This window comes from Antrostomus carolinensis, unplaced genomic scaffold, assembly GCF_000700745.2.
Source record: "Antrostomus carolinensis isolate BGI_N321 unplaced genomic scaffold, ASM70074v2 scaffold2575, whole genome shotgun sequence".
NCBI lineage: Eukaryota > Metazoa > Chordata > Aves > Caprimulgiformes > Caprimulgidae > Antrostomus > Antrostomus carolinensis.
Window position 1 is genome coordinate 18,023 of NW_010315502.1, and position 14,342 is coordinate 32,364.

At 34.4% G+C, this 14,342-nt stretch overlaps 1 protein-coding gene across 1 annotated transcript in view; it reads left to right on the forward strand.

Moving 5' to 3' along the window:
• Nucleotides 1-14,342, forward strand: part of CPLANE1 (ciliogenesis and planar polarity effector 1) — a gene marked incomplete at its 5' end in the record, with an annotated part of 38,625 nt that overhangs the window by 15,206 nt on the left and 9,077 nt on the right. The window contains 15 exon segments of the mRNA XM_029084951.1: nucleotides 24-208; nucleotides 800-1,048; nucleotides 1,244-1,993; nucleotides 2,424-2,590; nucleotides 3,899-4,025; nucleotides 5,004-5,058; nucleotides 6,145-6,249; nucleotides 6,711-6,803; nucleotides 7,960-8,072; nucleotides 8,317-8,515; nucleotides 8,780-9,024; nucleotides 10,689-10,782; nucleotides 11,747-11,774; nucleotides 11,776-11,885; nucleotides 13,370-13,400. Of these exon segments, the coding sequence (XP_028940784.1) occupies nucleotides 24-208; nucleotides 800-1,048; nucleotides 1,244-1,993; nucleotides 2,424-2,590; nucleotides 3,899-4,025; nucleotides 5,004-5,058; nucleotides 6,145-6,249; nucleotides 6,711-6,803; nucleotides 7,960-8,072; nucleotides 8,317-8,515; nucleotides 8,780-9,024; nucleotides 10,689-10,782; nucleotides 11,747-11,774; nucleotides 11,776-11,885; nucleotides 13,370-13,400 (2,551 nt within the window).

Here is a 14,342-nt window from a genome sequence, read left to right on the forward strand (position 1 = left end):
CTTTTCCTTTTTAAGTAATACAGAGATTTCTGTAAGTGATGATCAGCCTTCCCAGACTGTTATGTCAACTATGTCAAGTGTTGCTTCCAATACTTCCATTTGTGCAAAGATGCAAGAAGACAAGGAAGAAGCCCCTACAGAAGAGAAACCAAACACATCCGAAAGTGCCAGGCAGATGCTCCAAGATGAAATGTTTAAGTTAGTTCAGGTGAGAGCATCTCATGTGGAAAATAATGTTCACAGTGCAAACTGTCATTTAAAACAATGAAGATAATTACTGTTTTAAAGGTATTCTGTGTGTGGTTGTTTATGAAAGAGATTTCCAGTTTCATGTAAACCACTGTGAAAACTTGTTTTAGGCTTAACTCTGGCTTTTGATTCAAGAAAATGGGTAATATAATAGTAAAAGTTGGAGTGTGTTTTAGTTCACCTAACGCAGTGTGCTTTAATAGTATAGATTGGGAAAAATTCTGAAACTGTAATAAGTTCGCAGCTATACTAGGATTTATTTTTTGTTAGTACATTGAGACAATTTTATGTGACTTTACATTTACTCAAACTTCACAAAAAAGTTAAGGAATTTGTCTTGCTTTAGTATAACCTGTATTTAGTATATCTTAAAAGTCCAGTACAATAAACATTCATACAAATTAATTGTTATTGAAACTTTGGGATGTTGTTTATGTTGTCATCTGTATTAACAGGACAATGAACAGTTACAATGTAGCCTAGACATAAAATTTTAGTTAAGATTTCTGTTAAAGTTGTTTCAGTGTTGACTTTCTTTGTATGTATCTAGTTACAGCAAATCAACTTCATGAGTTTAATGCAAATAGTGCAGTCATCCTTTACCAACCTGCCAAATGTGCAACAAATTTTGCAACAGCATCAGTCTGTTCATCTGGAAGGAAGCCAGCCTGCACACACTGTCAAAGGCTCTCTGAAAACACAGCTGCCCACTCAAGATACAGGAAAACCTGGTCAAAAGAGCTCTGATTTTCAGTTAAGGAATAGTTTAAGAGATGAAAGCAACAATGGCCATATGAAAGTAGGTATATCAAGGTGTTTTTTATAAAGACTGTTCTGTATATCTGATATGTTATCTATCCTGTCCAGTTAGAAAATGTTTTTGTAGTGATTGCTGTAGACAAAAAAAATATTATACGATTTTTGTGCATATTTAGTGCATTGTTGCTATTTCCAGGTACTTGTAAATGCTGTTTTGTTTACTTTTCTGGTTTAGAATCATCTGGATATGAATGTTTCTTTAAGCCTATTAGAAAGCCACAGCAAAGAAACAGGATTCATGCCACCGTCTCAAGATTTGCATTCTTCAGCACCTACTAAACCACTTCATCTCCTAGCTCCTTCCTCAGACATCCAGAAGACACCAAAGCTTATCCCTATTGAAAAACAACTGCATTATTCAAATGAATTTCCTTTGCTTAAGCTTCAACCAGGTTATCATTTCAAAACAGCATTTTTACATCCAATAGAAATGTCATCAGCTTTTTCTAGACCACCCCCAGTACCACGAGTAGCTTGGAGTTCATCAGATTCCTTACAGAACCATCAGCCATCGTACACACCAAGAAAGAGTAAGTCAAAAGACGATGTGAACATGAGTAGATGCGACCCTGAGATCCCAAGGCAAATGCGTGAGGAAGAGGAAAGATGGGCAGAAATGGTGCATAAGGGACCTCCCAAACACCTGAATCTAGATCAGTATGAAGAACAGCAAGAAGTTTCACAGCAGCAGCAGTTCTCTGCACATGTGAATGTGGACAAATCACTGATCACTCAGAACCTGGCTGGTATTCCATTGTTGCACTTGCAACTTGACCCAGGACCTAGACTTCCACCAGTTGTAAGGCAACCAATCACTACTAGTTTAATGCCTGTTAAACCTGCAACAAAGGAGACTAACGGCAGAGAAACATTGCAGCACATGGGAATATCACTACTCCATGCTGATTTACTTCAAAAAAAGAAGGTACTGGATTTTAATAATATATTTTTGTAAAAATATTGTTCTGATAGACTCTCATATGCACATTCCAGCTGAAAAGAATGGAAATGTTTTTCCTTGAAAGGTGCTTCAGTCCTTGTCTACACTGCATGGTTCCTACCTTCATCCTCAACTACATATATTAGAAATGCAAATATTAGTGAAATACATTCTGTGGAGAAAATTCAGATATTTTAGTTTAATTTCAGAAAATAGTTTGCACACATACAGATTAGCTGAGTTTCTGGTGTGATGCTGTTAATATTACAATTTCATTTTCTCTACACATTGCTACAGGAGTTGTGTGTGTCCAAACTTGAACCTACTCTTTTCATCCAGTCTGACTGGGATTGCCTTCTCTGTTTCCTGTATCATTGTTTCATTTTTGCTTTTTTCTCTCTCTGAACACTTCCAGGCACCAAAACTCATTCCACTTCAAGATCTCATTGCATTTGAGCAACGCCACCAGCATCATCCTGTGCCCAGTACTTCTTTTGGACGAGACCAAACAGAACCTATCCAGTTATTAAAAACTGATGTTGAACCATTTGAATTAAGAAATATGCAGAATAATAGAAAAAGGCAAGCCAAACTTTTAAAGTGGGTCTTCACTTTGAAGGACTTACTGGTGACCTATACCTTCTAGCTTTGAAGTCAGATGGAGTTTTTACAGCAGTCTTAAATAAAGTGGAATTGGATGTAATTTTCTTGGAGGAGAATAAAATAGCAAATATTAGTGAAGACACAGCAGAAGTATAGCATTATGGCATGAAGGGGTTGTTGTTGTTACTGTGCTGATAGGAAGAAGATTCAGGGAAAAATGCTTTTCATACCTGTATCTGTGGTTTCAAGTCTTGTTGTCCTCTGGCTATTTGCTATATACTGTTTACTAAATGCTTTGCAGCTTTCCTAATGAATGTTGATAGGCTACTGTCTGCACTGCATATGGTTACTGTTAGTATCTTCAAGAAGCAAAGACTTGTTCTCTTTCAGTGTAATTCAACATACTAGTTCTGTTTCTGAATCTAGACAGTGATTAGCAAAATTATGCTGCAGGGATATTTTATGTTTCGCTAGGTATGTTATTCATTACTTTTGAAATTTGATTTATTCTTTGTTAATTGATTGCACAGGCAGTTAAAGCTGTTTACGCTACATGTGCATTTTTGTTCAGTTCTCGTATAAAATTGATAGATTCCTGACGTTTCACAGATCCGTGTTTTCCATGGAAGAGTCAATGGCATCACTGCATCTAGAACGGAACACTTGCTTCTAATTATGACGCTTTTAACTCTGGCAGTTGGAAACACAGATTCTAAGATGAGTTTTTCACTGTCAAGGTGAAAAACAGTTGATACATAAGTAACTGCAGCTAGAGTTTAGAATACATGTTTTGATGGTTTCAGATGAAATGTTCAAAGCTGCAATTGTTGTCTTATCTGTTTATCAGATATTAAAGAAAATTTGCAACTTTGTTAGGAAAATAGCGGATTAGAAAGTTTCAGCAATAACGGAGGTTTGTTTCTTGCTGGAGTATTTCTTACAGATTCCTTACAAGCATTTTAATAATTATTAATTTATTATACACAAAATATAGATATGGAATGTTATGTATTTTATAATATTTTATATAAATAGCTTATTAGGCAATTAACATATTTTAGTGTGATTGTTAAGTATTCTTATGAGTTCCTACAAGAATTTTATGTAAATTTCTGGTAGGCAGAAGTAGGGCTTTGAACTGATCTGTATGCAGCAGTTGTGTTTGTCCTTTCCACCTTTATTTCAGTGTATATTTCTTAATAGTAATATTTCTCAGAAAACAATGATAGGTATTTTTGTTATTTCAATGTAGTTCTTTTTTTTAATTTGTAATTAATATGTTCACAGACAAAAGAGGCGTGATAAACAAATGAAAGAGAAGGAGGAAAAGAAGAAACCAAGTGTGTCCTTCTGCCCAGACGACTCAATCATCTGTCCTAGTGATACAGTGATGGTGGTTGAATCAGGGACTGGGGTATAGAAAAATGTTTTTTTTCTCTGCCTTTTTCCATTGAAGTATTAACAGGAAAGAAAGAAGTGGGAAACTGTAAACCAAAACAATGAAGTTTTGAGGCTACAGCCAGAAACAGTATATATCTTTCATTTATATCCTTGCATTTCCTGTAAGCAAGAGGTTTACTTTTATAAAGTATTCCAAGGTTGCTTTTGTTTTTCCTGGGACATGAACTTGTCTGTTTTGATAGGATATTTGTCTTTATATACATTTAAAGTAAGCATATACGCAAAAAAAAAAAAGCTTTAGCCTAGCAGTCATGTTAGGACAAATGACCCAGGCATTACTCTTTTCAGGCTAGATGATGACAATGTAAGAGTGAGGATGGGGAGTACAAGATCTCAGTTCTGTCTCAGCCAAGAAACTGAGAAGGGAAAGTCTTTGTCAACCTGGGTTTTCATTTATGCACTTCCACTGTTTGTCTGCCTAGGCCTTTTTGATATCTTTTAACACATTTAGAGGTTATCCTTGCAAGTACCAGATTTCAAGATAGAACACTACCAGAATTAAAGCTAGGTAACTAACCCAGAGCAGCAGGCTCTATTTCTGGTCCACACCGTACCTTCTTTGAGACTTCCCTGTCCAGCACAGCAGCTGGAGAGCTTCTTCAGACCTAGGAGGTGTTAATTATGGTACAGCAGAGATAGCATAGACTCAAAGAAGAATAAGGAATTTGTGTTACTGCAGATCACCCCCAGGTACACGTGAGAACGAATGTTACATAGTCAGTAATTCCAGTAAGTTGGAATGGATCAGAAGAATTGAAAAAGGGAGTAAGAAAAGTATGTTACAATTTTTTAATTTTTTTTTTTTTTTTTTTTTTATTTTTTACAAAGAGTTACTCAAAGGAGGGTATATTGGAAAGTTAACAGCATCAATAAAGCCTTCAATTGCCATTGGAACTATTTTTTGAGAGAATTCTTTTTCTCCTTACTTTAGGTTCAACAAGCAAAACCCACATCTGACCTTCAAGATGATATTTTCATTTCAGTAGGCAAGTACAAGTCTCTTTAATGCCTTGAGTGCTTAAATAAAATGAATCAAAGAACAGAATTTTGTTAGATTTCAAAGGAAAACTCTAAAGTCATCAAGATGTTAAAAACTCAGATTGTCCATGGGCAATACAGCATAATAGCTTATGGGATCTTTCCTCAGAAAATTATTAAAACCTTTTAGGATGTACAACAGATATTCCATCTTTTTTGGGGATAGTCAGTTTTTAGGGGATTGGTGTGGAGAGTGATTCAGGCAAATTTAAGATCTCCTATCAATTATCTGTAAACTCAGAATAATTATAGAAGTATTTTAAGTTTTCTTAAAAATGAGTGATAATCTTGTATTTATGAATATAAACAATAGAATTCATTAAATAATAACTGTATATTGAGTGAATTTCAGTGGCTATGTTTCACAGCAATTTCTGTTCATGTAATTCAACAGAAGAATGTTGTAAACAGTGCTATCAAATTCTAAATAAGTTTATTTAATTTTAAAATATATTACTCCAATTTTATTTGTGAGCGTTTCTAATTAGGCTCTTAAAAGAAACTGAATGTTGAGAATATTTCTAGCTTGCAAAATGAAGACTGTGCCTTTAGGAATATTTGTTTCTGTGTAGTACATGAATATTTAGTCCTATCAGAGGACAGAATGCAATTCATTCTCTGAAATTTGGCCTTGGAGAAATACTGGCTTGCAAAGCTCCATAGAAAGATCAATAAAGAAATAAAGGTACACATGTTTAAGTTATCTCTTCCCTTTTAAAATACGAAACACATTGTTATTGTACAGCATACTGAAATATTTAATTTAAAAATTACTCTCACAAACTGAGCCATGATTTTAATTCAGTGTAACACTGTATAAGTTTCAGTACAGTTGCATATTCACCTAAGGCAGGTAGTACAAACTTTTCTTGAAATCATTCATGAAGTATGCTTAGAGAAAGGCTAAAATTACCTGTCAGAAATGCAAAGAAAAATCTGTTGGAGCCCTTAGTTTTGAGTTGGTATCATTGCTTTCATAGATTTCTAATTCTTGCATTATTTGTAGACACATACTTTGTATTATCACATTTTAGGCACAATTGGGGAAACAATTACTACTTCAGCAGATCTACGTTACATGGCTTCTATAGGAAAGAAACCAACAGAAACTCAAGATGCAAGTACAAATACTCACCCAGGTAAGTGCTATCTGTGTGACCTTCAGCAACCACTATTTCTAGTATAGTTTCCTGTTAATTATGATATTTGGTCAGTTTCCAAAGCAGAGTGAGTTTTTAAAGGCAAAACCAGTTTTTCGTGCTGTAACTTTTTGTTTCAAAACCAGAAGATACTGGAATATATTGGAATACAAATTACAAAATATTAGTTAAAATAATTATGTAAGAGTCTCCACATACTTTCTGCAAGTCATTTCTGCTGTGCCTGTTTCTGGGCGCTCCTTTTAACTTAGCTTGACGTTATCTAAAGTCTATTTTAGAATGTGTTTTATATGTGATTGAAACTGTTTCCCTGGCTCTTCCCCTTCCAACTTTGCTTTGATTGTGAGCTGTGAAATCAGAAACGTACATTCAGATAATTCCATGAGTATCTTTACTTTCTGTAAATTCATACATTTGGTTTTGTTTTTTTTCCTATCAAGTGATCAAAGCATATCAGGATGTTGGAATCGGTGCTGGAAATGAGGTTTCTGAAGTTCAAAAAAATGAGTCAGTCATGTCTGTTCCTGTGTCAGGTGTGGCTTCAGTCTTTCTCTACTTCATTTGTTGTTTGAGAAGTCTATAAAAATATTACAATTTTAACATGGTTTTCATGCATGAGGTAGCTTAATGAAGAATACAGATAAGAAGATGGTAATTATCTGACTTCTTGAAACCAAATGTGAAATAATTCTGTTTGTGAAAAGTTTGTCTGGAATTTTCATGGTGAGCTATATCTGTGCTTTTGTGTGCCTGTATAAGGAGGTACATTTGTGGATTTTAGTTTAATTTTAGGGCCACTCAGTCTTGAGGAGTTGATGTTATGCACACCACATGGATTGACCAGTGGGATGTTAAAACAGATCACAGCTCCACATGAAATAGAGCTGTAGTAGCTCAGCTAATTATACAGTTGTTCCATGCATCTACTAAGTTGTGTAATAGCTATATGCCAAGTAACAATGTTCCAGTCTTAAGTAGGAATTTTATTCTCAGTCATCTTTTGGGTCAGTTTGTACAACAAAAAAATGGAGGATAACTTTGAGTTTTTAGTAAAGAAGATACATTTTGGTTTATGTTTTCTTCCCCACTTTATAAATCCTTGATAAATCATACTATGTAAAATTCAGTACCTAAGTATTTTCTCTATACTATATATATATATATATATATTATATATTTCTTTTTCCCCTTTATATACTATATATATATATATATATAGTACCAAGTGAGCATATTAATTTTCATTTCTTGTAAAATTCAACGGTATTGCTATACTTCGAAGATTATTTTACTACATTACATGACTTTTTTGCATATACTTTATTAGAGGACTTTCTAGCCAAGTAGTATAATTTATTTTGATCAAGTAAAGATGCAGGGTTTTTTTAACCTATTCAGGAGGTAATTGGAAATGAATAGCAATTTAGACTGCAGCATGTTGCTTTGATTTTAATCTTTTGAGTATTTTCTGCTAATTTATCACCAAAATTGAAAAATAATTTAGTACTTTATTGTTAGAAGCAAACATTAAAGAAATCTATTAAGGTATATTGTCTATATTTTTGTTTAAAAGAAATACTAATCAAAGCTTTTCTTATCATTTAGAGAATGCAAACCTGTTTCCAAATAGTTTGTCTGAATTTTAGTGGCTTTTACTGTGAATGTAATACTATTATTCTTTTCTCATAGAATCATCTAGTACCCCTGAGATACTTCCACCAGACGTGTATTTAAACCTGAGATTTCCCACTGAAGTGAATGAGAGACCTTTACCATCCTTTCTGTCAGATCCACCTGAGTTGGTTAGTGGTCCAATATATATATTGTTAAAATATATTTTAAATACAGTGTTTGTCTTACCTCATGAATTTGGGTTCTTTCTACCTGGATGAGTCCGTTATATAATTCCATAGGGAAGATTGTCGTTACTTTGTCTCCAAAACAAAAAGCCTCTCAAATCAAAGGGGTGAAAGGTGAACACAGGAAATGGTGAACAATGTATGCAAAACATACTGTACAATTCTTAGTAATCTTGTTCTTGTTTAGCCTGAACATGAATATATCAGTGTGATTGACATTGAAGACAGTGGCATCCTTAACAATTTGCCCATGATACCTGAGTCGGCAGAAGAGATAACTGCTGCACAGCAAAATGAGAAGTTTGAAATTCCATCTACTGCAAAACTTCATCACATGGCAGCTTCTGTTACTAATGCAATTCCACCTGAGGTGCTTCAGAAGAAAGGTAAACCATTTCCTTTTTGAATCAGAAAAAAAAGCTATATACTTTTGTTGTGATGCTCCTACCTCCCACAGAAAACCTGCAGCCTTTCCCCAACTCACCTCCTGCTTTTTGAGTCTCATACATCAAAACATTTAAACGTTTGACTTCCTGCTTCCTAGAACATACTGCTGGGTATAGAAAAGCTATGCCTAATTACTTGAGTACTTAGGTATTTGCAGTTTATTCTATGATGTTGGTGCACTCTTTTTTTTTTTTTATTTCAAGATGATCATCTGAAAAATGAATTGAAGCAAGTGCAAAAGGAAGATAAGAAGTCAGATTCTGCTACAGATAGTGTAACTTGGAACATAGTACATGAAGGTGGCAGAACTTATCCTTCTTCAGGGCTTCCAGCCAAATTAATTGGCAAAGAATATTTTTCCCCAAAGCATCAGGAAATGGATATGCAGTTACAGACACTACAGGACATTGCAGAAAATATGGAGGAGGGTTTCAGAAATACCAGACTGGTGAGTTCTGACTGCTAACTGTTGTGTCTGAAATAGTTTATTTTGTATCTTCTTTCAGCTAAAGACAAAATTTATGTCCTGGAATGATGTGTATTCAAATCTGCTAGGATATGTGGAGAGAGATCAAGAATAACATACAGTTCTTTCACATTTAGAGCTGCATCTGTTGGCTGACATGATTGCTTACAGTGGACCAAATGCTGGCCAGAATGGTCATGTTCTTAGTGAATGGGTAGAATATATTTAATTTCTCTGTAACTGGAGAAATGGAATAGCACAAAAGTTCAGTCTGAGTAGGAGACCTTTTTGGCAAAGATTTCTACAGTTGTGCCTCTGAAGAATATTATGCGAATATTTCTGGAACCTGTTCCTATTTATTTAATAAAATAATTGCATTTTTAATGTCTTTATTAATCTAAATATAGAAGTAAAATAAAGACATTTTGGATCTTATATATAATTCAGGAATTACTATTTTATGGGTCATGACAGAGATAATGATAAAAAAAAATTTTCAACAGACTGACCTCTTAATACTGTGTCTAGTTTATAATTTGCCTAAAACTTCAGATGTGGCTGATTTAAGGTGTATGTGAAATGGGGAATGCTGACAATTATTTCTTCACATTACTTTGAGTTTTTCATTAAGTTTAGAACAGATTGGGAGTGACTAATCTAAGAATGAACCATTAGGTTCTATTTACCTAGCTGGTAAAAAACTTTTCTTTTTTCTTGCACATCAAGAAAACTAAGTCAGTTTCTAGTTCCTGTAGACCTGGCTTAATACAGAATGTATTCAGTAGCACTGTGTAATTCCACACCATCTACTTTTTGTATAATCATTCAAACTAATAGTGCCCATTGCCTGTCCTTCCATATATTCACAGGAATGTAAGGACCTCATTGAGTCACCTACACACAGTTACTACACTAGGGTGGATTGTTTAATCACTTATATCCTTCATCAAGGTGATTATATAGCCAGATTTTTAAAAGCTTATAGTGAAAAAAAGTCTTCACATATCCTTTCTTTGTTTCATCATTTCTTTGCATTTGGATTTTAAAACTACTTCTGGATATCTATCCAAATACTGAAGATAAAGGCAAAAAAGAAAATGGGTTTATTTCACGGCACACCAGTTGGTCATTCCTTTTATAACCCTTTCCTGTGTATTAGAAGTCAGTTTTGAGGCTTGTTTTTGTAAGAATAATGTTCAGTAAAATGTCTCAATCTAGGTTAGCAAATTTTAGTTTTCTCTTTCTAGTTTTAAACTTCAGGAGACTCATGACTTAAGGAGAATATAGAAATACTTTTATTTCTATGGTTTTTATAAAAGATATATTGGAAAACTTCACCTATTTGGAAAAAAAAAAAGTTAGCAATAGGAGTAAAATTGTTCACAAGAATAATACAGTTCTTATGTATTTTTCTCAGAGTATGGGTCCAGAAGATTCAACTCTTTAAATGAAATTAATCTACTTGAGCTACTTTGATTCCTGAACTATTTTCTTTGTTTTTAATTAGGATGCTCTCTTAAAATGTTTATAAGATTATGAGGAAAAAAATTGTATTTGAAGCAAACTTTCCATGAATATCTGTGGTGTAAGTCTCAGAAATACCTTGAAGAATGTATCATTACTTAGTTTTTGGGTTTCCTTTATAGCTAGTGAAAATGATAGAAGATTTTGAAATGCCTGCCAATTCAGACCTTGGTGCTCAAACTTCATACTCTGAAGATGATAGAATCATTGATGATGGTATGTGTACAGTTAACAGAAGGATAGTAAACTTGCAATTGAATATTAAACTTGACTAAGTTTTAATTACCACTGAAGTTTAATTCAGTCCCAAAAAGTGTTATTGAAATATGCACCAAAACCAAAAATATGAGAGAGAAATAAAATCAAAGGTAGAAAATCTGAATATTAATAAGTACTGCTTCAACAGAAGTGCATCTGAAAATAACTGTATACTTTGATCTTGTCAAAAACCATAATGCAGGACTTGGATATAGGATATTAATGATGATGGTATGCATTTCTGTTGTATCATAAAATCAAAACATCGTGCTTCTGAGTGCTTTGCTTGCTGATCTAAAAGGATATGAAATTTGTCCTCAGTTTTCTCTGTGCATATAAGGAAACATCTTTCATGCATCTTTGGTGGTTATTTAGTTGTAATATCTTTTGATTTTAATAAAAGCTTACATCAGCTTAACTGTTTGCTAGAGCTGGAGTATTGAATAATTTATTATTTATATAACAATTGACTATATACTACCTATTTACTTACAGCTACTGTACTGTGCCAAGAGGGAGCGTGCTGGGGGTACATACTTCAGGTCCATTTTACATTCATGCCAAAACATAGTCCAATCTACTTCTGAAGTTAATACAAAGCCAAGTGGTAGAACCAAATTATATTTTTATCTGTACTTATACAGATAATATTTGTACAGACAATAGTTAGGATGTCCATTAGCCTCACACAGGGCAGCTCGTAGTTTAGTCTTTTTGTTCGAGCGTACAGGACTGGTACATACATCACAGCTCTGGCAGTGCCCTCTCATAGGGACACACAACTGATCTAGGTTCATGTTGTTCTAAGTTTGACAAAGAAACTAAATATGCCACTAAGAAATAGATATGAGCGATAGTTTTTGCATTGTGTGTTTTTTCATTGGTCTACACTAATTACTGTATTATTTTTTAATGGAACCAGAACACTATTTGAGGGACTTGATTTTTGAATGTTACAGACGATGAGAAAGAGGCCTTAAACTTGGAATATCCTGTGCCCAGTCATACTGTGTCGGGAGTACACTCTCCTGCCTGTGCAGCCTCTGCTTCTAACTTTCCCAGTGATGTAAAGTCATCTTCTGGTATAATCTTTAATGTTTATTTCTCCATTTTTCTCTTTTTAAAAATAAGTAAAGCTTTTCTTCCTTGTGTAATACTTCCTCATTGCTGTTACACAGAATGTTCCATAATGCCAGTGAGCTCATGAAAGTCAGTTATCAGTCTTTCTAGATTGCATTATTTAGAATGGCTTAACGGGTGTGCATTGATAATGAGTGTATATATGTTACATGACAGAACAGCATTACTAAGCTTTGAAAACAGTTCAGCAGTGAAGTATGCTTGCATTCACATTCACCATTATTGAAAAAAATTAATAACTTTGATTCTCTTTCTGAAACCTGTCACTGTGCTGATTTGTAATTAGTTAAGTGTATGTGAGTATAAATAGTCACGTTGCCACAGAACACTCATAGCTTCCTCCCAAAGCTGTCTTTATCCTGTCATACTCTTATGTCCTAGAGAGGTGAGATCTCAATTAAATCCAACCCACAACAGCAAAATAAATTGTTTTATATCACTATACAGCAACTCCAGGCTGTGTCCTAAAACATTATTTTATGAGGTCTCATTTCATTTTGCAAGCTGACAGTAAATTGATTTTTGCAATTATGAGGACTGGAGTAGCATTAAAAGGAGGAAGAATCATTATGCAAGCAACCTATTGCCTGTGTTTAAAAATGTAAAGTCTTATTTTGTCTGCATATTGCCTGCATTGCTTACATTCAGGCTTCTAAAAATGATACATATTTTGTTCAGGTGAATGTGCATTTGGCCGTCACATTTGCAGAAATCTATCTTAAAAGATGTTAAAGCATGGTTGCTGTATTTGCACACAGCAGAAGTAAATCTGAAATGGCATACACCCGCAGATGAATTTTATGAACAGTAGTACACTTACAGTTTTCTCTTTAAGTATAAACTTGTTACTTGCAAGCTAAGAAAACTGTACCTGGTACTAAATTTCAACTGTAATTTTTTGAGAGTACAGTTTATCTTAGGAAGGATAATAGTGTTCTTCCTTCCAAGACATCCATGCTGCACTTCAGCCACATTTCCTGAATTCCAGGAGTTCGTAGCCTGGCTTCTTCAAGTAAGTGGCAATTGTTAGTTTTCCATAAAACACTGTTTTACGGAAAAACGGTAGTTAATTGGATCAGATAATTTCCAGTTAGCTGGAACTGATAAGCTCAGTTTGATCATGGCATAAAACTGACAACAGTGATCTTGTCTTCCTAGCAAAACTATCCATATCAGTCAGGGAGCTGTTAATTAATGTTCTCTAAAGACTCTGTATTAACCTGGCAGTTGATGACATGTTCGTTCACAGGTCATTAAGCCTATGTACAATATTCCTTTGTTTTTAATGTCAACATTTTCATGTTGTTATATTTCTGTATTTTAACCCACAGGCTGTATAACTTATGTGTTATTAGTTTGTGTACAAGTGCAAGACTTTTATTGACAAAGCTTGTTTCCATTTCAGGCTTTCACGTATGCAGAGATCTGTTTGATAGGTATGTATTTTGACATTGGTTTTGTTGAAAATTTGTTTTCTTTAAACTCCTACCAAAAAGGGACTGTCAAGGTGGAGCTATCAGTTACATAAAATTCAGGCATTAATTTTCAAACTGAATGAAAGCCTTTTAATTTCAGACTTTCACTCTGACTTTGGTAGTGCCTCCTAGATTTACTTTACACAAAAGCTGCAAAAGCATTCAAAGTTGCTTTCTAGTTACAGGAGCTGTTAATGTAGATGCTGCTGTTGTCTATGTGCATTTGTTATTTCTCCTATTTGCAAAACACTGTTTTTGAACATGTAACTGCTGCTAGTAGTTGTCTACTGAGGACAGCTATCACCAGAAAGTTTTTGAAGTGTTACCATATGAACAGTGTAAAGCAACAGACTGAAGATTTCAGAACTGGAATGATCTTATGCATTACAGAAAATGATCTGACATTTTTTTACTGTTAACTGCTGTTAGTCTTCTGGATCCAGTTGTGCAGTAGAAAACAGTGGCTGGCTTCCCTTTTTTCCTGGTCATTCTGCTCAGTTACACACCTTTGTTGTTTTGGTTGAAGCGTGACAGTAGACTGAATGGTTTCGTTTTCTTTAGAGTATTGTAAGTGAAACTGCTTGTTGTGGCTAAAGTAGATTAGGGAGTGATTATGTACCTTGAGGGTGGGTGTGCGGCAATAAACTTTAGCATGTGGTGATTTTTACCCAAAGGAGTAATTTGAAGGAACTGTAGCTTGTAATTGTAAACTACGTGAGGTTTTTGGGTTTGTTTTTTTTCTTTTTAATTGAGAGCAACTGATTAATAGAGAGGAAAGAAATGCACAGAATTTAGGTAAAACTATTTTCTCACTCACACTGATTATTGCTCAGAGGGTCACTGAGAGTTTGGGTTCCTGGTAGCACACCACAGCCTTACCTCAGCATATGCAGCAGTACAAAC